This window comes from Erigeron canadensis, chromosome 8 (assembly GCF_010389155.1).
Source record: "Erigeron canadensis isolate Cc75 chromosome 8, C_canadensis_v1, whole genome shotgun sequence".
In the NCBI taxonomy this organism is placed as follows: domain Eukaryota; kingdom Viridiplantae; phylum Streptophyta; class Magnoliopsida; order Asterales; family Asteraceae; genus Erigeron; species Erigeron canadensis.
In genome coordinates, this window is record NC_057768.1 from 2,398,866 (window position 1) to 2,425,337 (window position 26,472).

Sequence of the window (26,472 nt, forward strand, 5' to 3'; positions counted from 1 at the left end):
TACAAATGTACTTTGTCCACAAGCAGCTAAAGAGTCATAATGTTAATCATTTTAAAAGAGACATCAATCTAAACCATATCTTTAGCTAATTGATAGCTAGCATGATCACTGCTAACAAAAACCAAACTGCTTTCTACCATATGAATCAAGTAATAATGGGTGGGGTACCAATACTACTTAATTACTACTACAAGGATAGATGAAAGTAGTTTTTCATCTTAATTTCTTACATTTGTTAAACTTTATATCAAAAAAAGTCCAAGCACTAGCAGATCATTAAAATGGGCCTTTTGTTTCCGCATAAGAGATTTTAATGAATAAAATACTAGAAAGTTGGTGTGACGAAGGCCGTAGACAAGGGATAAGAGCTTGATTTAGTAAAACATATGATTGTCGTATGGAAATCGTGTGCCCTCTCAACTTAATTCACCCGAGTGGGGTGCACAAAATGGGGTTCAAAGTTATGGTATCCACAAGATTTTGAAGTAGCCTTCCATCATCATAATAATATGAGCACCTGAGACTTAATAAAGTATCCTTCACTGAATTTCAATATTGAATGGACATGTCGAGCAAGAGAGGAAAAGCGTTGGTGCTCACTTCACCCATGCGCGCTCTATTGTAGACCCCCTAATTATAGGAGAGCTTATCATGCACCCGGCGCCTACAATTCACTCTAAAATTCTAAGATTATTTTACGCAGATTATTTTAGGTATGTTTAATCAAAGACATGCATTTAGAAGAAGAATGCAGAATGTGTCATCATATATTGTAACAGACAGATTGGAAGAATGCACAATGTATCATATAAATTAGTATGTGAGAGGTTATTCACCTAAATTGGGTGTCTGACAAGCCGACAACGCCATATTCACTTTTCCCTATATATATATATATATATATTTCAAAGGAAAGCAGTGGTTATAAAAATATTTGAAGAAAGAATGCAGACTCAATGAGGCTGCTACTAGCTAGTCTAGCAATAGTGGGGTGGGTGGCATTGTAATGGAAATGTTACCGATAGAATTTGGAGTTAAATCAGGTACCCTTCGTGTGGGACGCAGTCCGTAAGTTAAGGGCAATGTCCTTATCCTGTCAATATTACTTTCCAATAATCTCCTTGGCTTTTAACTTGAACATATGTGACAAGCCTCAATGAATTCAAGGCTAAAATGGGCAACTCCAGGAGTTAGAATCATGAAAAACAGAAAGTAACAAAAATCTGATAGTAAGGTGGAATGTATCTTTTTTAACTATCAATCATTTATTTCAGACCCTTTACAATCCACACATTCTCTATTTACTGTGTAATTATACTGACTCATAATAAAGCTACTGACATGGTCATGGTAAATGGTTAATTTTTGACTACCAAGAAAAGTTATCTTCTGTTTTTAAGAAATTCTTGAATGAGTACGGTGCATCGTGTGGACTGAACGTGTGCTCTGTATTTGTGTATCAGTATATATCCTCATTATGCTACAATTTCGAATCTTACATTTTCACAGACACAGAATCCTACACAATAAAATGATGCTCCAATATGCTATATGTAGAGCAACAAGAGAAATATATGGAACATTGTAAGAACTAAATAAGGACAAGACAAGAAATAACAGTCTATTTCTGTCCAACAATACCTTTGATCTAGTCTACTCATGTTCCCGTACGGTTTTAAATTTTTAGTCATGAACATTCATTCATTCATTAGTAATGCTATATATATATATTTCAAGTATGTGTCCAACTTGTCATGTTATGCTATTATGTGTATCCAACTAGCAAACCATAAGTTCAAAATTTGAATTGTATATCTGTAACGTCTTCTAACTTGTAACAGTATGACATGGAGATGATTTTGATGATGTGGCAACTTTTATGGTTGTCACGTCAGCACGTCATACAATTCCAATTCATTGAAAGTTGGATATACACAATAGCATAAGGTGATTAATGGTTACTTCTTGGTGCACTTAACACTACAACTTAATACTTTGTAATTAACATATGTAATATGATTAGGATCCATGAGAAACAGTATTTTACATGGTTTTGAATACATTCAGAGGTGATGTTATATGGTGATACATCACATCACAATTATCTGGCTTGACCACTTGCCAATCACAATTAAAGGTGCTGCTTTTTTTTTTCTTTTTTTACAATTTAAAAATGGCCTTGAAAACTAATCATTTGCCACGGTGTGTTAGTATAATGAAATAATGACCAAGAAAAACCTGCTTTTACTATAATGTGCCATTGATTGGTCTGTAACTGCACCATAAGAAGCCTTGATTAATAAATATGCAGTAAAAAGAGATATGTACTTAGTTTAGTATTGTTTTCTCCTATGACCGCGTCTCACCCCCAAGAAACAGCAAAGTGGACAATTAGTTAAAGATTCAAAATTAATCTTTCTACTTGCAGAAAAGGGGCTGCCTAGCTTCTAAAATTTCCTTTCTTTGATCAATTCTTATAAGGTCAATGGCTCAATGCCACTGTTTTGTAGTTTATCTCAATTGGGCCTAATGTACCATATCAGATAACTTAGCTAAAACTGGATTGGGTCAAACGGGTCAAAAGTTAAGCGAAGTCTATTTTTACTGCAGACTTCCCACATTGTTTCATTAAGAGATTTAGACGATGATCTTCTTAAAAAAACTATTTTAGTTTCTAAGTATTTATCAGAAAATTCAAAATACGGACAAACAGTGTTTACGGGTCAACCCAACCTGACCTTACCCATTTACATAACAATGACTCACCCTCCTAATCTTGCCAACTTGAAACCATCTCATACTGGGGTTGGTCACCTTTAAAATAGAGTTGTTGCATTCCTGTTCTTGGCTTTAATTGCACCAAAAATTTTTCCCACTGATTACTTATAGCTCCACAACCCCACCACCCTCTCTGAGTGATGAAAGCATATTTGAAATCCTATCCATAATAAAAATAGTATGCTCATCAGTGGCCAAAAGAAAATTAATTGTCATGAAACAATTATGTATTTAGTTGACTAGTTACATGACCATACAAGGGCACATGCCATCTAAATATCAAAAGTGTATATAACAGTAACCGACCTCATACATAGACATTGTACCCTACTCTTATGCTACGAGTCTTCGTCGATAATGCCCGTTTTGATGGGACCCACGCCTAACCTTTTCGGATACTATAAAAAGTCCTTACCTCATCTTCTCCTTCGCCTTCCAATAACAGCTTGTTACAATACTATCCAGAACCTATAATTCTTTTGCACATATATATATATATATAGCCATGCAAGCCAGTGACCTTAATGATTCCCACTACTTTCTTCCTGAAAATTCAAGACCAAATACAACATACTTACACAATTCACCGATTATGCAATTTAAGGTTAACGAGCCCACAAACCCGTTCTACCATCTTCATATGAACCCCCAGTTTCAAGAAATGAACCTGCAACCGACATATCTCCACTCGACTTCAGATGAAGCAGATGAGCAACAACTAAGCATTATCAATGAGAGGAAGCAAAGGAGAATGATATCCAATAGAGAATCAGCACGCAGATCGCGTATGCGCAAGCAAAAACACCTAGATGAACTTTGGTCACAAGTTGTTTGGCTTCGTAACGAAAATCATCAACTTGTTGACAAACTTGATAAGTTTTCTGGAACCCATGATCAAGCTCTTCAAGAGAATGCTCAGCTTAAAGCGGAAGTTTCAGAACTTCGTCAAATGGTTGCTGATTTGCAGCTTAATGGTACCTACCCTATGTTAAGGGACCTTGATGATATGCAGAGCAATTCAAACCCATCAATCTCAAGTTCCTCAGACTTGTTCTAGCATCTACAACGCATGTCTTTTTTTCTTTAACGATGGCGTTAAGTTAGCTACTATGTTTTCTGATAGTTCCAAGAGGAATTTAAGTAGCACAAATAACATCTTCTTTTTTTTTTTTAATAATTCAAACCTATGATATCACACATATTTAGTAACAAAACAATATATCAAAAAACTCAGATAAAATATTGGAATTGACCGCGACATGCTTAGGCTATCAGCTTCTGTCTTCATTTAAGATATATAATGCATAAAAAAGGGCATGATAAACAAGATAGGCAAAGTCGGGTACATTATCGTGAGTAGTAAAGGCAATTACTTTTGAGGTTAATCACAAGATAGTAGCCATCACTTACGTGTGAGAGAGGTCGACAGGATAAGCTAGCACAAGGTGGCTGAGAAAAAATGCTGCTAAAAGGAAAAACATGTGAAAAGGTCCACTTAAATGCTATATTTCATGCACCTTGTCCGAACCTTGATTTAGTCTGGCTAATCCTTATCCGCTCTTAAGATAACATCAAAGCGCATAAACTTGAATTAGCTATATTTTGCCCCTCGTGTTTATGGGTTTGTTTGTCACTTGAGCATTCAATGCTGATATGGTTAAATATGATGACACATACTAATTTAGTACTTTTAGAAATTCAAATACCTTATCTATATGGTTCTTCAGTTATCCTATTCTGTGTCTGCTTTCTCAGTTTCTTTACAGACATACAGAGAGATCTGTAAGTTTGTTTTCAAGTGCACATATATACAAGTACAATAGATATGGTACTTCATTCTGAAAAGGTATTATATCAAGCGAGATGATCATTCTATATCTTCTCCGTTTAAACACACATATAGCTGCATTTCATTAAGCAGGCAATACCTCTATTTAGAAGCAACTAAATTACCAAAATAAGTAAATCAGAACATAGAAATAAGCTTATTTAAAACAAGTATATGTTGGCAAAAGTCGGCTTTATTCTTTTTTAAATTAATAGCGAATACTGTATATATAGTTTGCCCCACATTCTAATGATATCATAAATCATTACAAGCTCTAGCAATAAAAATGATTTAAATATACATTTGTAGGAGCTGATCAAGTGCTAAACTGAATTCTTTGAGGAATTACTTACATGAAGACGAGCGTATGACTAACTAAAATTAGTGAGAAATTGAACTAACAGAAGGGCATCAATAATTCATCTGCTGATGAAGAGTGGAAAGAGATACTGGAAAGTAAATTACCAATCAATAAAGCTCGGTGATTCTGGAAATCGACACATCACCACAAACAAAAGCTAGAAAGCTACATTGATATATGATGAGACCAAAGCACTTAAAATTGTGATGTCTTTTAGGCAAAGGTAGCAAAGAAGTGTAACTTTTGACATATTATATCCAATCATGCCTGCCATGAAACTTAAATCCCAAATCATTTTGAGCACGGAAGAATAAGAAGCTCTATGCAAGCGATGATTTCAGTCTTCTCATGCCAATTTTGTTGTATAAAATTTCCGTCTGAAGTACAATGAAAACTCCGGCACAAATAGAAAGAAGCAACCACGGGCTAATTCCACATTCGCAATATAACTCCAAAACATCTCATAATGTCAGTAATACATCTCTATTCTCACATGAAAAACTAGCCCGGCATTATCCAGGACAGTTAGTTTGCCAGAAAACGATAGCCTCATACAATGACTTTTCATGGTATCAAGAATTAGAGGTAGATATTTTGGCGAGTATTCATGAGTATGATTAGTCTCTTTTAAGTTTTGGCTAACTTTCCTATAACCCAAGTTCAGTATGTTATCCGATAAGATTACAAGCTTTTATTTTGCTGTTAATTTGGTCTTCTTTCGTTATAATCCTTCACCAATACTTCGTCTGTTTATATAGCTTTTTGGATCTTAAAAATTAGTTTCGAAAGTTGACTTGATTTATGATAAGTTCCCCCAGTAACCATACCTCTCTGTGCCCAATCCAGAATCTCCTTGTTGTCCTGTTTTTGTTCTTGTCGTCGAGCGTAATCATGATGTTTGTCAAGCAACGCATAGACAAATCAAGAGAAAGCCAGCAAAGGGATAACTTCCATTTTTATAGTTCTGCAGACCACAAATCCATGTAAACCAATAATAGATCCTAAAACATGCACTAGTTATTTGATATTAATAACTAGAGAGTTTTATGATCTATTGTTGGTTTATAATAGATCATTAAATTTGCACTAGTTATTTGTTATGCATCCAAACTAATAACTTATTTCTTATCCAAATACTCCACTAGTTATTTGATACTAGCAATGAAAGAAATGCCTAAATATTCAACTCTGTAGTCTGTACCAAGTGAAAGCATGTATATTTTAGCTAGTCACGATTTATCTACTAATTTAAGAGAGCCAACATTGGTAGATTCTACTCTAAAGCCGTTTGGAATCCATGGAGTAACCCATCAAGCGTACATATTGGCTTCGCGTTTTATCGATCATGTAGTATTTGGGATTTTTTTTTTTGGTTGTCACAAAGAATGTTTCGAGATCTAAGTAGAAAAGAATTTTGATAAATGAATTTTTTTATGAATTGTAGTAGACTTTGAGTATTTGAAGCCATGTAATTGTTGTTTGTCGAATGATTCTTTTAGTAGACTTTTGATATTCTACGAAGTATTGAGTATTATACTGTATTACTCGTACTTTTCTTGTTTGATCTAAAATCAAAACTCACCCATTTGAAGCCAAAAACCAATCAAAAAATCAGAAAATTAAAATATATAAACCAATCATAAATGGTTTGACATTTAAAAAACCCAAAAAAATAGTTTGGTGTATTGGTTTTAACCAAAAAAAAAATTTCACCAAATCAATTCATACTTGCCCCTGTTCAGATTCGGGTTGGCCATTTGAGTTAACAGGTCAACCCGATAACATTAAAATATTTTAAACTTATATAACTTTTTAACGAGAGAAATTGTCACGCATTGCGGCGGTAAGATGGTGGGGTGATAGGTCATAGGTTGTGATAAGCCATAGAGTGTGATAGCAAATGTTTTACTCGTACGAGCTTCGCCCTGGGATTTAAAAATTAGTCAAAAGTATATCGAATGACATCTCTAATGAAAGAACATGAAATTTTAATAACACCCATACAATTTTTATAATTTATCGATATACTCCGTACGATTTTTGAGATAAAACATTTTTAATGAACTAGACAAATAAATAATGGGTTAATTACAAAAATGGTACCTGAACTATCCATCATATTGCACAAACCATATCCAGGGTTAATTAATTACGCCCGTCATACCCAAACTTACCATTTTTCCCCTCGAACCATACCTGGACCTAACGTTCGTTAGTTGTGTTGTTAAGTGACCCAAGTATAAGTATGAAATCTGAAATTTTCAGTATACTTCAGGTACCATTTTTGTAATTTACCTTTAATATTAATATTTTAGTTTATAAAACTATAGTTTATCAATTAGTATTATTTAATAAATATTAATATTGTTAATGACTTTTATTTAGTAATAAAATATAATTTATAAATTAGTATTATTTTTTTTACAAATTTATAATTATAAACTTATAAATTTATAAAAACTTATTAATATTATTTATAAAAATTATTGACATTTATTAATAAGTATTAATATTTATTAATACTTTATCAAAATCATTATAAATACACAATTCAATATGGGGTTGTTATGCATCCAACTTTGGTGAAACCCCCACACATACCAATATTTTAATATTTTGCATAAATTATTGGGCCCCATTATTTTTATGGTTAAAAAAAATATGTAAAGGGTTTTTCACGCAACTTAGGTGCTAACAGCCTCATATTCTCTCCCCCTTTATTATTAATACCTTACTATATAAAATTATATTTTATCAATTAATATTGTTATAGTTAATTTAAAATTTGTTAATGATTATTATGTAGTACTCAATTATAATTTTATAAAAATTTATTAATATATTATAAATATTTATATTGCTTTAAAATATAACATTTTATTTTATAAAAAAAATTGTAGATTAGTCTATAAAAGGTATTATTTTTTTAATATTTAAATTTTATTAAAAAGCTGTTACATTTTGAATTGTGTATCTATAATGATTTTGATAGATATGTATTTCAAGATTTATTTTCCTATTTTAAAAAAAGTAAATAGAAAGAATGTCTTAATATCTTGTATCGCATTAGTACTACACAACCACCAGTCCACCACACAATAGTTTTTAAAAAAATAAATAAATATGAAAATATGCATTTATCAAAATAATCATGGATCTATAATTCAATAAATTTATAGTTTTTAATAAAGTACATTTATTATAAAAATTAATAACTTTTATAGAATAGAAAGAATCTTTTGTAAAAATTAAATATTATTTATAAAATAAAAGTAAATATTTTTTTAAAAATAAATATTAAAAAAATATTTAAGAAAATTTAAAAAATTATAATTTATTACTAAATAATAGTCATTAGAAATATTAATTTTTATTAAATAATACTAATTGATAAAATATAGTTTTATTAACTAAAATATTAATTATAAGGGTAAATTACAAAAATAGTACCTGAAGTATAATGAAAATTACAGATTTCGTACTTGTACTTGGGGCACTTAACATCACAACTAACGGACGTTATGTCCAGGTATGGTCCGAGTGGAAAAATGGTAAGTTTGGGTATGACGAACGTAATTAATAAACCATGGGTATGATTTGTGTAATATGATGGATAGTTCAGGTACCATTTTTGTAAATAACCCTAAAATAATTTATGGAGAAGAGAGAAAAAAAATTAGTGGTTGAGATTTGAGGATAGAGGGAAAAATGAGTGGTTGAGATTTAAGGGTATTATTGGTATATTAGGTAGAGATATTTAAATTAGTGAATAAAAAAGAGAGGTAATTTAGGTAGTTCAAATCATCTTTTGAGATTTTAAAAAAGAATAAAATGCTTTATAAGATAGTATAAATATAGAAGTATAGATAAGTCGATCAATCAACCCATTTGACCTAACAACCCAACAACCCGAAGCCTATTTAACCTAAAATCAAACTACCAACCTGATTTTTCCTTAGTTGGTAGGTTGGGTTTGCGTTGATGGATTGACAAGTTCAGGTTGGTTATATTCAACCGGTGACCCCGAATTCATTGACAACCTACATTAAAGAATGTAAAAACCATAGTGTCAAAGCAAAAGAGAATTTTGATGTTTTCAATAAACAAAAAGTTCAAAACCTATTGGTAGATAATTTTGTAAAACACAGGACGATCTACCGATCTACTATATAAAAATTAACCATAAACGTGCAACTACGTGTGGACAATTAAGTAATTGGACTTGACAAGAATTGTGATGGTCAAACCCTACCACATCTCAATAACAAATTAATCCTGACGTCGGCCAGCCGCATCCCATTATCGTTTAATTCTCTTCACAAGGTACAAACTCCACATCTCAATTACCATTTTGTACGTAATCTTCCATCTTCGATCACATTCACACTTTAATAAACGAGATATCGAACGTGATGGATTTGGGGCAATCAGCGCTGTCGTTGTTTTGCTTGTGCATGTGGTCGTCTTTCGTTACTAGATTATCCCATGTTATTGGACTTTATTCGTTGACCGCTAAAAAAATAAACCAAAAATCCATGAATACGTCAACAAAAAATTAAAATTAATTGGGTAACAAAAATCTTAAAATTCATTTTAAAAATTATTATGTATTAAAAAAAAAAATTTAATGTTTCATCAATTTTACACACTAGCTCTAAGATTAAAAATTAAATACAGTAGTAACAAATAAAAAGATAAATGAATTTATATATCACTCACTTTAAACCAGTGGGATTGGCTAATTAAGTACGTGGGGAGAATATTTCCAGCCATAATGACAACAATCTTAGGGCTGACGTCACCTTGATCTTCTTTTCGAAACAGCTTTTCCGCCTTGCTATTTTCAACATCTTGACGGGTGGTGGTTTGACGATTAAGGCGACAGTTATGAAAGCAAGCAGTGACAGAGCCAGAAATTATTTTATACGGTATATTTATTAGAGTCATTTTTTAAAGAAATTTTTTAAAAAAAATTTAATTTTTTTAAAAAAATTTGACCCTCACATGGGAATTAGAAAATATGGACTCTTAAAATAATTTCGTGTGAGTACTAGTTATGGGAACTTGAACATTGGTCTTTGCAATTTTGGTAAATGTGCAGAAGGAGGGGTTGCATTATATTAAACAACATAAAATAATTTCATCGAAATCAATGATATGCAATTTAGTCTCTACATAAATTTTCACCTTACTATTGTGATTACTATTATATAATAATTTGAAAATAAAATATCATTTTCACAGCTATATTATTTATCAATGTATGATACATTAACTCAAACAAATAAAACATTTTTTTCAACTTCTACTTTTAAACTCTATTAAAAATCAAGACTTTTTTCAACTTATCTTTTTAAACTCTATTAAAAACCAAAATAACTCAAGATTTTTACTTTATTAATAGAGGATTTTATCTCAAAACTAATGCTTCCAACATAAGTAACATACTTCCAAAGAAGAGGCGTATGACAACGATGGTGATATTTGTATGTATTTGTTTATTTATATTTTTTAAGAACAAAATTACAAATATACCTTTAAAAAATTACATTGTACCAAAATTGAAATGGAGGCAGTTGCCCACACTGCCCCCATTGTAGAACCGTCCCTGACAGCAAGCATTGAAACTATTCCACCAAACAAGTAAACTATCGGCGAATCAAATCGCCAAAACGAGTTGTATGTTTTTGATGGTGATGGCGATATGTTGGTTGTAAGTGTCGTCATTGTCATCATTATATTATTTTTATATATTGTGTGATATGAAATAAAATGAATTTAAGAAAGAAGCGTACGTAGGAATGTGTGTGTGATATAGTGATCGAGAAATGTTTTATAGTAGCTTTAATATCAATTTCGTACTTTGTAGTACGTACTAGCTAAATAACTAATTCCCTTTGGTTGTACGTAAACTTGTATGTATGCAACAAAAGTGCGAAATTAGTTGCACTTGAGCATATACTTGGCTAAAGGTTGGTAAACTTTTTTAGTTTTTCTGATTTAATTCCCTTTTATTCGAATTAATGTTGCAACTAATTTTGTAAGTGTCATAGCTAGCTAGGTATCCAAATAATATATTAAGAAAAAAACTTGTACGTATTAACTAGTATTAAAAATTTTAAGCTTCAATTAATTTGACTGCAAACAAAAATAATCTCACTATAGGTTTTATTTAATCTAATTAAAAATAAGTATAGGCTTAACTTGTAGCCTTTTATGGAAGAAAAAACATTAACAAATACTTGAGAATTTCATATATACCCAACATTAACACCCTAATTACATATTTACCCAATTAAAATTAATAATTTCATATATACCCAATTTTAATTTGGGAAAAGTTAGTATGAGGCTGTTATGCACTCAACTTAGATGAAAAATCCTCACATACTAATTTTTTTAATATTTTAAATAAATGTTGTGGCCCTATGTTTTTTATGGTTTTATGCCATGTGAGGGGTTTAGATCCCTAACAAACTCATATTCTCTTCCCCCTTTTAATTTAGATAGTATCACATCTGCCTATTTAGTATCGAATAATATGACCTATGGATTTAAGTAGTTGTATTGAAACGAAAATCAGTATTTGGGATTGCGTAGTACGTTATGGTGAATTTTAATCCTTTTGTAGATGTGTGACTACTTGGTTGTAGTTCTTCAACTGTGATTAGATGAAATTGCGATGAGATTTTTATCATCATGTATAAGGTTACATCTTCAAAGGCTCTTTTCTAGTGAATGAAATTTAAAACTCATACAGTTCTATTCGATAATTGCTTATTGATATTGTTAATCTTAAAATTCAATGTTCGATAATTTTCGCTTGTTGCATAGGAAGTCAAAGGTGGATAATCTCATAGGGTTGGATCATTGGTTGGAGCTCATGCCTCTGGAAACAGAGGTTATGGGTTCGATTCTCATGCTCAGCAAGGCTGGAGGTTCTTTTTCTACCTATGGTAGAACATAAAAGCAGCCTCTCTACCTTTGGTAGGGGTAAGACTGTCTACATATCAACCTCCCCCATACACCGTCGAAGACGGTATTAGGACCCAAAATCAATGAAAAACGGCATTGGAAGTTACTTTCTATGCTTAGTTTTGCAAATACATTGGATCAATGAAAAACGGCATTGGAAGTTACTTTCTATGCTTAGTTTTGCAAATACATTACATAAGCTTTACGTTGTTCAATGAATATATGCAGCATTTTATACTACCATATATTTGGATGACAATCGGCATTAGTTCATAAATCTGATCTTGTTTCTCTTAATCAATGGAACCATGCTATCAATTGAGGGAAGGAGAAGAGAGAATGAACAGATATGATAAAATTTAAATTAAAATTAGGTATATATAGAATTATTAATTTTAATTAGATATATATGTAATTAGCATGTTAATATTGAGTAAATATAAAATTCTCCCTAAATATTTTAAAGAATTTTTTTTAAACGACCAATTGGCTACTTGGGGTAATTCCTTAACGGTTATAAAAGGCGACCCCATATACGGCCGCCAACGCAGACATGTACTTAAATTATTCGGGTTAATTTCTAACTAACATTTCCAATAAAAGTTTTAATGAAAAAAAAGTGTATATTTTTCCGTTTAAAAGATAATAAATTTTTATTTTATTTTTTTTATTGATTTCTAATTTTCGAATGCAAATGCAAGATACACAGCGATTGGAATATTTTCCTTCCAGTTTTTGGGCATAATAAGCATATCAGAACAGAAGTTGGGCCCGGATATTGGGCTGCATTAGCCTTAGCATTTAATGTGGAATTAATATTCTTGGCCTCAAAACATTATGGGCCCTATGTAATATCACCTCATGAACTGGCCCAAATTTGGTCTTTTTTCAGTAGTTTTTCGTAGACATGTAGTAGCCTAGTACTCTAGTAGGTACACAGTTTAGTCAAACTATGTTGACTCTAATCAGTCTTTAACTACCATAACAGAAATGGTTTAGTACTTTAGTGGGTAGTGAAATATTTTTCCTTTACTTCTAGTCTTTGTTTTCGTTGACGTTTGTTCAATCGTGTATCTATAAACTAAGTTAAAGAAGTTATATATGTGGGTCATTTTGTGTTTGGAATTTTTAAAATTTTTTTTTTTGTGTTTGGAACTTTGAATGTCCCTTGGTTTGTAAGTTGACTCTTTTAATTCTTTTTGTTCTTTATTTGTTTATAAGTTGAGAAAGAAAAAAAGCAAATGAATTTTTTTTTCATGGCTTAGTTTACCATGAGAAGGTGAGTCTTTATATGTGGTCAACGGGGTATCTCATGACCGTTTATGAACCTTTTCTCTTGTCACCCGAAGATTTTTACATAAGAAGATTCGAACCTAGTCATTCGGTGACATTGATGGTGGTATGACTATTTTTCATTTTGTGCAGCTTGCAGGAGATTTCTTTTGGATATTATAGCCTTTAAATGATCATTTTGTACTCATAATATTCTGCCTTTTAAAAAGATTATGACTATATATCTAAAAAAAAAACTACATTATACTATAACTCACTCAAAATCAACTACACTTTGAAAATTTGAACATATACAAAGTAAAAAAAATATATATAATCTTCTCTTCCTTCTTTCCCATTGATTTCTACTTCAATGCTAACTTATCGGGGACCGGAGAGTTCTATGGCTTGTCCAAGCAGGGAATAGTCCTCTGTGAGGTCTGAGTATCGCTCTGACGATGAAAGCTCCCCTGTTCGGAACTTTGAACTTGACTCGACTCCCTGTGCAGCTTCCCATCTCTCTGCAAGTCCATCCCCTTCTAACATTCTTACAACTTCCGACATCTTTGGCCTGTGGCCCGGAAGATATTGTGTGCACAACATTGCTACTTTAACGATTTCCTCTAATTCGATCCTATCATAATTGCTCTTCAAGTCTTTGTCAACTAAAATATCTAATTGTTTTTCTTGATGAATTTTTTTCACCTGAAAAAAGCCATGATCTCATCATGACTTGTAAAAAGACCATCTTTGATGCGATACTATAAGTTTTATCATTGTATTTAAAAAACTTTTTACCCCAATACAAAAATGTTTATAATATGCTGATATCAAATATATATGACTTACCCAATCAAGCATTGCTCCTTTCTGGTTAGCAGCTTTGCCAAACTCTAAAGCTCGTTGTCCGGTTATAAGTTCAAGGAGAAGGATTCCAAATCCAAAAACATCAGTTTTTTCCGATGACTGCCCAGTGGAGAGATACTCTGGTGCTATATGGCCGACTGTGCCACGAACTGCAGTGGTAACATGAGAATCTTGATGGTCTAGAAGCTTTGCTAACCCAAAGTCACCAACAACCGCCTCACAATAATCATCAAGCAATATATTTGCAGCTTTCACATCTCTATGAATAACTTTTGGGTCACATTGTTCATGAAGATATAACAATCCTCTGGCTGCCCCTAATGCAATTTTCTTTCGTGTTCCCCAATCTAAGACCGGTTTTGCTGTCAAAACGATGTGAAATAAATGACGACAGTTAGCTGATACATTCTTGATATATTTTTATGAGTTGGAAGAAGCCTGGAAATGCAATAAAAATGGTACCTTTCAGACGCGAAGCAACACTGCCATTGGACATATAAGGGTAGACCAAGAGCTTTTCTGTTGGAGTCATACAGAACCCGTATAATCTGAGAAGGTTCCGATGTACTGCTAAGCTGATCATCTCAACTTCTGTCTGAAACTGTCTTTCTCCTCCGGCGGCACCACCATCTTTAAGGCGCTTCACTGCTACGTACGTCCCATCATTGAGTTGCCCTTTATAGACATGCCCATAACCTCCTTTCCCTAATATGTTCTTATTGCTAAAGTTATGTGTTGCAATCTGAAGTTCCCTGAACTGGAATTTCTGTAGATTTCCTAACGAAACTTCCTCATGATGCCGGTCTGCATTATTTTAAGCAAAAATCAGTTTATTCCATAGAGGTTTGTAACGTAAACTTTACACCTTAAATTTACGAACCTTTGACATCGAAGAAAGGTTCTTGACTATGTTTTCGCCTCCACCAAATTAACGCGAGGCCAAAGATGAGCAAAGAGATGCATCCAAGGCTTGTACTGATGGCGAGAGCAACTTTGTGACTTTTTTGTCGTGGCAAAGTGTAAGCATCTTCGGAAAAGACAGAGATAATGAATTAAATACTTAACAACTATCAACTAATCTGATTGCTAAATGAAGAAAATGTGGAAAACATAGTACCTTGATCAGTAGTGTTTAAAGTCATTGAAATGGGCATAAGTGTTATTCCATGGCATTCTCTTTCAGCTCCTGTTTGGCATATTAAAGGATTCCCTACAATGCTGCCATTAATAGATATACATTTAGATACAAACATTACACATCCATCAATATATACACATGAAAAAAGGGGAAAAATGGAAAGCTTACTTGAAGGTCTTGGAAGGAAACCTGGGAACTGGTCCACTTAAGTTATTAAAAGATAAGTCCCTGCAGTTGATGCAAACTTTGTAAGGAGATGTTTGGATTTGTATTTTTTTTCAAGTGATTATTGTGAATTCAAGTTATCTAATTATTCCGGTTTCATAAAGCTGATTATCCACACAATAACCCTCCATAACCTCAATATGTTCGCAATAAGTTGTCCTTGGTTGAAGAAAAAAGTTGTGTTTTTCATTTTCACAAATAAGCCCCGTGAAGTAGGGCCTATATGACCTCAATATTACCACAACTAATGTACTTATGAATGATGTGTCTCAACACATTGCAGGTATATCTAGTATGTCCTACATGACCAAAATATTATCATGTTAAAACTGTACTTAACAAGGACTTGATGAATTATATAGTGGTCCCTAATCATCAATACTAATATAGTGAATGGGTACTTGAGGAGATGTATGTTTGCATACAAACACCATTTGGTAAGTTCTACCTAACCACCTTTTATCATATAGCATGTTACAAAAGCTATCACATTGTATATAAAAATGTTTGTAATGTAGTGATGTTTGATGGTCGCTTTCGGGTCTACTAGCATCATTCTTCTACCAAATATTCATTCGGGCGGTGTCCAAAGGACACATAGGCTCAAAGGTTTCTCCGTCGATTTTAATCTTTTGCAATGTATTTAATTTTAAGTTGCAATGTAATTAATTTTAAGTTAAGAGAGAAATCTTACACAAAGGCAAGTTGGGTCATATTGGCTACTGATTGTGGAATTGGTCCAGAAAGACTATTGTTGTTGAGCCTCCTGAAAATTTCGAAATTAGTCTGATAAGGAACCCAAACTCTAAATAGTGATTATAGAATGATTTAAATATGTTACATACAACTTAAACAAACTTACATGTATTGGAGACTTGTCAACTGGCCTAAAGAAGAAGGGATTTCATTGGTGAAATGGTTATCAGAAAGATCAATTGTTTGAAGTTTCTTAAGTTTGCCAAGTTCTACTGGGATTGGCCCTGTAATATGATTATTCTGCAACAATCTGTGAAATAGTAACACATTAAATGTTACTAAAAGATTCCCATTTTGGTCATTTTATAAACTTTAGATGACTTGATTGACACTTACACAATTTGAAGATTGGTTAAGTTCCCAATGCTTGGTGAAAGTGTGCCAGATAAATTTTGGCTAGGTGTTCCCCTGAAAATGATCATTTAACAAATTTTCAAATATCATCAAAATTACGTTGGATGTAGACAGTCATATCTATACCGACGATAGAGAAACCGTTTCGTCTAACAAGATAGTTAATCACATACTGTCACACTAGACACCAAAAGTATGTGAAGGTTTATGAAAAAAGACTTACAAACCAATAACTAAAGATTCTGAAGAGCAAGTAACCATAGTCCAGCTACATGGATCAACAGAATCAGCATCCCAATTTTCAAGTACACCATGAGGGTCCAATAATGAAGCTTTTATGCTTATTAAAGCTTGCACTGAAATTTCAAAAACCAACATCAAGAATCTTGTTTTTAAGCTTAAAACAACAAAATTTTATAGGACAGAAACAAATTTACCTTCAAAGTTTACACCTTTAGGTGAAAGCAAGCAATTTGAATAATCAAAAAGCCACAAGAAACATATCAAGAAACAAAAAGCACCAATCTTTCTTTGAAATCTCATTTCAAAGAAACTTGAAATGCAAGTGATTTAATGATGGAATGCAATCAAAATGGACTTGTTTTTGAGTTTTATATGGTTAAAGTTTAAAACTTGATGATGCCCATTTTACACAATAATCTGATAGACCCAAGAAAAAGCAGGCTGAGCTCTTTTGTGTTGTTTTCTTGTAGTATAAAGAGAAGTGTAGCATGCCTGGCACTGGGACAGAGCCAAAATAAACCAAAAAAAAATGTAAATAATATTACTTTTGTTATGTGTCCTGACAATTTGAGTAAACTTTAAACTAAAATAAAGCAACCAACAAATAAAGGTAAAATTATTGAAGGGAGAGAAATGATTGTTGATGGTTCCCTTGATCTCTTGTTGCTTAAAATATGTATTTGCGTTTTCTAATGTCGTTATAATAGTGGAAGGCATGCATAAAAGTAGAACTTATTGGTTTAAGTTTATGGTCAAATTTTTTTTTTTTTTTTTTTTTATCAATTATAGTGCTACTTCATTTACCTTTTCTAATCTGATCTTAGTCGTGAGACCGGCGAATGAGACGATAATAAATTGATTTTATTTGTCATATTAAAAAAGTATAGCAGATGGAGATTATGGGACTTATTATATCATACTACTCCAAGAATATTACTTTTGGTTAAATTTAGTTGATAAAAGTTGCACCCCCACATGGTAAACATAGAAATCTTTAATGGGCTTTTACATATCCATGTGTACATGAGTTTTTAGTTTATATTATATTAAATTATTTTTCATTTTCAGGTAGGGACAATTAGGAATAAAAACATTCCCTGAATTTGGCCATTTAATACTCTCACATATGTTATTTATTTTAAGTGGAAAATGTTAAAGAATGCAATGAATTCAAGGTGAAAAAGAGCTTTGAGTTTGGATTTTGTTTGTTGGATGTGACCATAAAGGAAGATTGGGAATTTGGGATGGAAGGTATGCGTTATTTGTGTTGATACGATACTATATATTCTTTGTACTATTATATCTGGGTAGATTGTGGTGCTAAAAATAAGGAAAATGTTAATAATAACACCAAGATAGTTTATTACACGTATAAAAATAAAAATTTTATAAATCAAAAACCCTTTTACTATAAAAGTGGGTTAGGCAATGGCCTTAGAGCCACCAAATGATAAAGCCTCTCAATTTTTTTTTTAGCAATTAGGCTTTAATGTATTCAGTTTGGAAAATGATAAATCTACAACTATATTTAACCATCTACAACAATATATGTTGTATACACTTGTACTATGTACAATATAACATGTACAATTGTTGTAGATGGTTAAAAAGTGTTGTAGATTTATCATTCTCTATTCAGTTTGGGCTTAAAAAAACTTAGGATAAGACGGATGCCGCTACATGTCATGATGCTTACATTCTTCCAATCTCTCAAACGGTTTTTATATTATCTCTCAATTTTAACAGCCCCAAACGGTTTTTATATTATCTCTCAATTTTAACAGCCCCCATATGTGATTAAGAGGAAAGTTTCGAAGAATCTCTCCATTTTTCAACGCTTGATTATTATTCCATTTTGATATAGTTTTTTCTCTTTTTTTTAACAGCAATGGTGATTGGACTTAGCGGCATGCCTCTTCATCATCCGATAGATATCGACCACGTCACCAACACAGTCAATCGGAGGGCATGACTGGCAGTGGAAGTCCCACTACCATTCTGGAGGAAACCAACTAAATGTTAGAGAAAACCCCCAAACCCCACCTCATTGGCAAGGACTTCCCAATATATGCCTTTCAAAGGTTACGAATCTGTGATCAACATTTGACTGAAAGACATAAGAGACATTAAATGTCCAGTTGGGCTAAATCCCAAGGACAGTTTTAGAAGTGCAATAAGTTTTCTCTTTTCCTAACGTGCTGATAATATAAATGCATTTTAGGTTTGAACCTTAAAGCTCGCTACATTTAGATTGTATGCTTATGAACTAGACCCCCAGACTTGAGCTCATTTAAAGCCCTAAAATAGCTTAAGCCGACACTGATGCTTTGTCTCAACACTCAATAAAATGAACAAATTTTTCACCTAGATAAAAAAAACCTTTTACTAACTTTTAAAAAAATCGTTTTACAAATTCAAATAAAGGATGTATTATAAGTAAAGACTATAAGTTTTCTTTTTCCTAACATGCTGATAATATAAATGCCTTTTAGGTTTGAACCTTAAAGCTCACTACACTTAGATTATATGCTTATGAGCTAGACCTCCAAATTTGGTCTTGTTTAAAGCCCCAAATTAGCTTAAGCCGACACTGATGCTTTATCTCAAGTCTCAATAAAATGAACAGTTTTTTCACCTAGATAAATTACAAGCGGTAAATTTCTACTCTAAAGAATCAGTCAAAACTTGATCTTTCACAGGCTAAGTTGTGTGTATGAGCAATAAAACTTTGTGTGAGATTAATTCCAAGGAATGAGACATATATGTTACCAATGAATGAGACTTTTATAGGAAAAGACCCTACTGCTATTAGTGTCCAAATCAACCACGTATTCTTTTTTCATTGGCATGTCAGAGTGAATATTTGATCATGCCTGTTCATAGTACTTGTCGTCCCCAGGTACTATCATAAGTCTTCTTTATGTCAATAAGAGTATAGACATGCATATGCAAACCAAACCACCAATCTGGAATGCTAGGATTGTGCCTAGTCACATCAGTTATCCTTATCTTCAATCCAGATTGATTCTTCGCTTGATTGCCTGACACAGATTGAGCCATTTGTCAAAACTCAATCTGCTTAAGTGCTTCCAAGCTGACTAATAATCACAAGCTGACTTTCACTCCCAACTTGGTCTTCTATCTTCAATCCTTCTTTTCGATTTGGATTGAATGCTATGAACATTGTTGATGCAACTTGAAGAACATTTACTTCCATAAGATATTAGATTACAATACATGAAGTGTGATCTAAGTCAAATTCTGATGGTAAGCTGTATTAGCTTAACCTGAGCCAGATTGAAATACATGAACCAAAAAAATTAGAAGTGTTTAATTATTAAATATGTTATTACCAAATTTATATAATACATTAGGACCCAATATACCCGGAAGGGGGTGATTTTAAGTTTCAAATGGAGGCTTTATTGAGTGATGATTCAATATATTACTCATAGAATTTACTTTTGTCACACGCTTATATTGGGAAGAATGGTCCTTTATTTATAGCTAACTAAAGGCACCCAAATGCTACCTTGATATCCAATCTACCCTAGTAGAATAACAAATTGTTATTATCTTTATTAGGGAGGTGTAAAAGAAAACCTTGATATATATAAAAAAGCGGACCAGATAGCTTGCCAGAAATCACAAAAACTGGAACCAAAAATTACCAAAACTGAACACTTAAGGTTGTGATTGGTATCTTGTAGTAATAGGTGAGATGAAATACATATTATTAGGATGGAATTAAAAAACATATTTGTTTATCTATTTGAAGAAGATGAGTTCATTACTAAGGATCGTGATTTCATAGAAAACTACTTGTAATATATTAAATAATAATTTATAAGGTTTTGAAAACAAAGTTTGTTATATGACATATCGTTTCATATTTTAACAAATTTTAAACAAATATGATTTGATACATAACTTAAAAGTTCTCAAAAAAAAAAATAAAAAAAAATCACGAAATAAAGATTCTCTTTACATTTACACTTAATTGCTCTCTACTAACCAAGCATATAATATAATGCATTAGTTTCCCTAACTTTTATATGATTCGATGAACATTAAAATTTTGACACGCCTTATGCCAAACCAAATGTATCGAGCTAACTGTGTTGTAAAGTGATAAAGTGTTATTGGGTAATTAGATGCCCTGGCCTTCATCGAATTAGGTCAAAAGAAATGGCAAATAGTCTAACTTTACGTTATTATAGTTTGTATCCACCACGGCACCACTTGTACGAGTATCACATTAAGATAATTAGCAGATAAAAACTAGGAACATCATGAACTACATATCAAAACCGATTACTTGATTGTTGCAAAGTTTTGAATACATAGATACATCGAACTATAGGTGAATACAATTCGGTTTGGATCGGGTATTATCTAAAAGCAAAAATTTTAAAACCAAAAACCAAGGATTCGTTTTTTGTCGTTCTGTTTTTATTGGTTTTCGCAAAACCAAAACCAACCCAATCGGTTTCGTTTGGTTTTTACCTTGTTCAGTTTTTCTAGTTTTTTTAATTTTTGCCTCTAAATGCGACCACCTTCCCATATAAAATTGTTCGCAATCATTAACTAAAAATCGAAAATACATTTTGTAATAATGGATAAAAAGGGGATGTATGTGTCTATGTGAAATGTGATTACGTGGGGGCCTGGTGAGGGGGTGGGTAAGAAACAAAGCACAATCATCCAAAATTACAGGAGGGAGAGTGAGAGTACAATTTTTGGAACAAAAACACACATTGTTGGGTGAATTTGTGTTGCACGAGTAATACTGTGGCTGAATAGGACTGTATTACTCTCTGTTAGTCTGTTTTCACTTTTTAAAGTGAAGTTTTGTACAAGCATTGCAATTATGTAACTCTTGTTTGTATATTTCAATTCCTCTTTTTCTTATAAGCTATAACACCTTTTTTTCATAAGTTATCATGAAATCGGTCTTTTTATCCTAAAATAGAGGCATAATTATTTACATTCCACTTCCTCAAATCCCGAAACTGGATCGATGTTGTTGTTGTTGTTTGTATGTTTCATATATATATATAACACTAAAATATAGAAGTTATAGAAACGATCCATTTACTATATATAGACGCACAAAAAGTCAGCTTTAATTTGTTGCATGATCAACATAAGCCATTATTAATCGACATGGGTCACTAATCGATATAAGTTACCGATGAATACTTTTGTGTGTTATCGTGTTGATGCTAACAAGCAGCTAGCATGAATCGTTGTCGACGACTAGCGACAAGAAACACTTGTTCACTTTCATTATAAACAACTTCTACCTAGATAAAGATGTTGTTTTCAACTTCTACCCAAATAGAAAAAAAACCCCGCCTTTTGAGATCTTTTATAAACAAAAAAAAAAGAAGATATTCGACATATATTTACAAAAAGATCGAATAGCAAATTCTAATCATCTCGTTTTTTGTTTTTTTAATCCCCATGTTTCGATATGATAATTCGACAACAATTTCCCTTTTACTATTCTCGTTCAATCATTTTAGAAAGATAAATTTGTACTTATGGCCACTGCATGCTATATTGTTATTGTTATATATCCACATGTATTAATATTAATATTGTTATAAACATATGTTATAAATTAAAACCCACGCATATATGTTTCACATGAAAATATATAATAAAAGAAAAAGCATGTGAAATCATGTTGGAACAACATTATCAAATTTCCATTTTTGCATAACAGTTGCTATATACATTATCGACGGACGGTACCATAAAATTTTTTCAGAAGAGACAAAATGGACAAAATGTTAAATAACTAATTTTTTTAAAATTCATAAAAAATTTAAAATCATGACTAAATTTTGAGGGGGACATTGCCTCGCTCACCATACAGTACCGCCATATATGAAATGAGTTGGTTGAGGGTAAAATTTAATTGTAAAATCTCCATACTAACTATAAATGTGTGGTGTTTGATTTTTGTGTAGATATTTTTATGTGGTTTGACTTAGGGATGAGAAAAAAACCGAAACCCGTTACCCGACCCGAAACCAGCTTGAACCGACCCGCCCGAAGGACTAACGGATCAAGTCACGGGTCAAGTTTTTGTTGCATTTTCGGGTCACGGGTTGTGCGGGTCAAGCCAAAAACGAAAAAAGGTGAAGGAAACCCGTGACCCGCCCAAACCGAACCATCACGGGCCGGGTCACGGTTACGATTTTCTTGTTTTTGCGGGTTGCGGGTCAGGCCGGGTTTTCGCGGGTCGGATCATTTGCACATCCCTAGTTTGACTTCTTATTTAACTTGACTAGTTAATTAATTCGGGTTCAAATCAAACATCTCAATTAAATTTTTTTTAAAAAAATATATATTTAAATAATATATGTATGTAATAAGATAATAATTTATAAATTAATAATATTGACTATCTATACTATCTTTATAAACAAACTACTCTCCCTAAAATTTAACATTCTACCTTTAAAATCTCCAATTTACCCTTTTAATCTATATTATCATAAAATACTTTATTCCTGGAATTCTAAAAATACTCTTAAAAAAAACCTTACGCGTGTCCCTTTTCTTTCCTTAAGTTGCTCACATAGTATACCAAAATACACACATGCGTTACCGAATTTAATAATCAATCAACATAAAAAAAGCCCACTCTAAAAATAATAACGGTGGTAAGAAATACTTGAGTTAAATCATACATTCATGTAATAACACGGTACAACTACTTAACCAGTGTTTTTTTCCTATATCTCGCTGCATCGGGCGGATACAAAGCTAGTTGAATTATAAGGATAAGTCATTTCATTCCAATAAATGATTAGGACTTCTATTGAGCATTTAAGAGGTTAATTACTTTAAAAAAATTTTAAATAACATCATAACTAAAATAAAAATCTTCTAAAAAATCATAGACTTACCATGCATATCATAAATTTTTCAAAAATACTTAAGAATAACAATCCTTCGATAAAGGTTTACCCCTTACATGTTAAGACTAGAGCGATTTGGTAAGTGACACAAAATTAGCCGGATTGCCATATAAGATAAGATAATGTTAGTTCTATGGTCTCTTGTTTTATTTTTAAAGACGAGCTTAACTGATGAAAAATATATTTATATCTTTTAAAATAAAATTAAAACATTGCATGTCATGAGAACATATATATGCAATTCCAAAACACTTTAAGAAGCAAAGCATTACAAATTTATTTTTATATTTTGTATATCCAAAGTTCCAAACATGCATAGGACTATAGGATATCTTTAATGAGTTTGCATTTAATTTGTTGCATTTCTTGTATGGTTTTTTTTTTCTTTCTTTGATGTATGTATGACGTACTTGTAATCAAGAAACGAAATTATTAGGGGTCAAGAGGATGTCGATTCTTTCCAATTAACAAAACTTAAATCCCTCCCCCCCCAAAAAAAAAAAAAAAAAATCAAGCAAGCGACCTCCTTTAATATCAAATATTGTGGCTAAAATCCTTCTAACCAAAATGTATTGCACTGCCTGTCCGCCTTGTGCGTGCCCTGTGAAGTTTTTTGTTCAAAAAACTACATGACATAATTCCTCGATCACTTGATCGGTAAATTGCTTGACATTTTTTGTTTCAAGTTATAGGATGGTGTTTGGTCGGGACCTTTTTATTTTGGTTAAATGATGGTGTATTGTAGCTATGATTACATTGTTATATTCAAATTTGTCTTTAAGAACGAGCATGGTACCCGCGCAATGCGACGACAGTATTGGGGAAAACGGTCTGCTTTATTAGGGATTTTGGGTAATTACGTAAAGAAAAAAAAACAAAAAAGTTCAAGGGCAGATAAAATATTTCAAAGACAGAAATATTTAATAGGGGGAGGGGATTTGCTTTATTAAGGAGTAGAGATTGTGTTAATTAAGACCATAGAAGATTAGAAGATACACCAAGACATGTTTAGTACTCGATCAATTATGTTTTAACTCATTAATTAGCCTTTTCTCATAATAACATTATAGTTAATTTCGTGTCTAAACAATCTTTTAACTCTACTTTAAGTTACTAGTAAAAATACGAAGGTACATCTTTATCGGTCATAATCTTTAGAAGTGGTCTATTCTGTGTACGTAGCATAAGACGACTATAACTCAAAGTCATAATCCGGATCTTTAGTTTCATTTTTAAAAGTTATAGATATTTTTTGTATATAGAGAGAATTGTGGATATGGCAATTTTTTCTATGGAAAGGCCCCCCAGCTCCACCGAAATAAACTTCATATGCTTTTCATTTTTCTTTGTTTTCTTTTTGAAAAGAGAAACATCTTTTGGTCTTCATATTTGGTTTAGGGGTCCATTTATGTCCTCCAGTTTGGCCACAAGCCCACATTATATGGTGTGGTTCTTTAATTAGATGGGATCAAAAGTTATCGATTGAAATGATTTTGTGTCCAAAAATGAAGGAAAGAATGAAAATTGCATTTTCGAATGTTCTAATGATATTTGAATTCCTAGAAGTTGATGTACTAATGTAACATTCGTGAAATTTAACTTTGGTAGACCCGTTAAGTATATGTACGCTTGACTAATTATAATTAATTTAGTGATATATGATTGAGTTATTTGACAATTTAATCGAGTTCAAGGTGCATATACGATATGATGATTGTTTTTACTTGCATTGTCTTCGTGTGCTACTTGGCATCTAGTGGTCGATTTAATTAATAGTTTGTTGGGCAGTGGTGTTTAATTTACTAGAAATGTGAAGTTGGACTATCTCTGGACATGGTTGACCCATGACCCATATGGTTGACCCAACCTTATCCTCCACCACCACCCTATCCACCCATATAATTGCTTACACATTTCTCTCTTTCATTTATTATAAGAGCACCCACTTTTCTTCCATCTCACTCTCTCTCTAGAATTTAATACACACAATTGATGTTTCAAGCAAGAATTTATTTGGGGTTTTCATTATCATCGTCGATTTAACATCATATCAAAAGTCAGCGTCTTGAGGTGCAAGGAATAACATAAATCAGTTCAAATTCGGGTTTATCACTTGAGTGGAAGAATTGGGTTAGTAAACTCATCCCAAATTCATCATTTTATGATTATAAACTTGTTTTATAGTCAACCCTTCTAAATCATTGGTCAAATCCAGGTCAAAGCTTCATTTGGTCAAATCTAGGATTCATATAAGTCAAAATGGGTCAAATTCGATTTCCATGCTTGGATTTGTGTTGAGTCGAAATTGTGACATGAGTTATACTTATTAATGTCTAAATATGTCGATTATGCTTCAAAGTGAGCTTTAAATCCCTCCAACCGAATTCCAAGTTGAATTAAGGTTTGTAGTATTTTGAAATGGGTCAAGTGACTCCTTGGGTAAGATTTTGGTGTTATGATTTGAGTTCAAGAGATGGGTTAGCACCATTCATGTTTAAACATGTTATATTCCTGATAATACCTCGTTTTTGAGCTGCACAAATCGTTTTTAAAGTCAAAAATCAAGTTTTAGCGTTTGTGGCTCTTCTCCTAGGGTTCTTGCTGTTGCTGCTCGTTTTTCGTGCAGATCCAACGTAAGCTACGCCCTTACGCCCCCCTCTATCTCTCATTTTCGTTTTTGAAACCTCACCTACTGTTTACACCTACCAGACGCCAGAATTCAACTTTGCATGGCACCGTT

The 26,472-nt window shown here is 32.4% G+C and overlaps 2 protein-coding genes across 2 annotated transcripts; one reads left to right on the forward strand and one right to left on the reverse strand.

Annotated features, from left to right (window-relative positions):
• The first annotated feature begins 3,247 nt into the window (after positions 1–3,247).
• Positions 3,248–3,912, forward strand: LOC122580509 (basic leucine zipper 43-like). The gene has a single exon (XM_043752785.1). It carries the CDS (start codon positions 3,284–3,286, stop codon positions 3,833–3,835), a length of 552 nt encoding a protein of 183 aa, XP_043608720.1. The 5' UTR covers positions 3,248–3,283; the 3' UTR covers positions 3,836–3,912.
• A 9,518-nt stretch (positions 3,913–13,430) lies between these two features.
• On the reverse strand, positions 13,431–17,228 carry LOC122579408 (protein NSP-INTERACTING KINASE 1-like). The gene is made up of 11 exons (XM_043751581.1): positions 16,992–17,228; positions 16,778–16,910; positions 16,537–16,608; positions 16,307–16,450; positions 16,139–16,210; positions 15,388–15,447; positions 15,199–15,299; positions 14,962–15,108; positions 14,544–14,885; positions 14,064–14,443; positions 13,431–13,919 (listed from the first exon to the last, which is right to left on the reverse strand). Exons 1-11 carry the CDS (start codon positions 17,095–17,097, stop codon positions 13,596–13,598), a joined length of 1,881 nt encoding a protein of 626 aa, XP_043607516.1. The 5' UTR covers positions 17,098–17,228; the 3' UTR covers positions 13,431–13,595.
• Between the last annotated feature and the right edge of the window lie 9,244 nt (positions 17,229–26,472).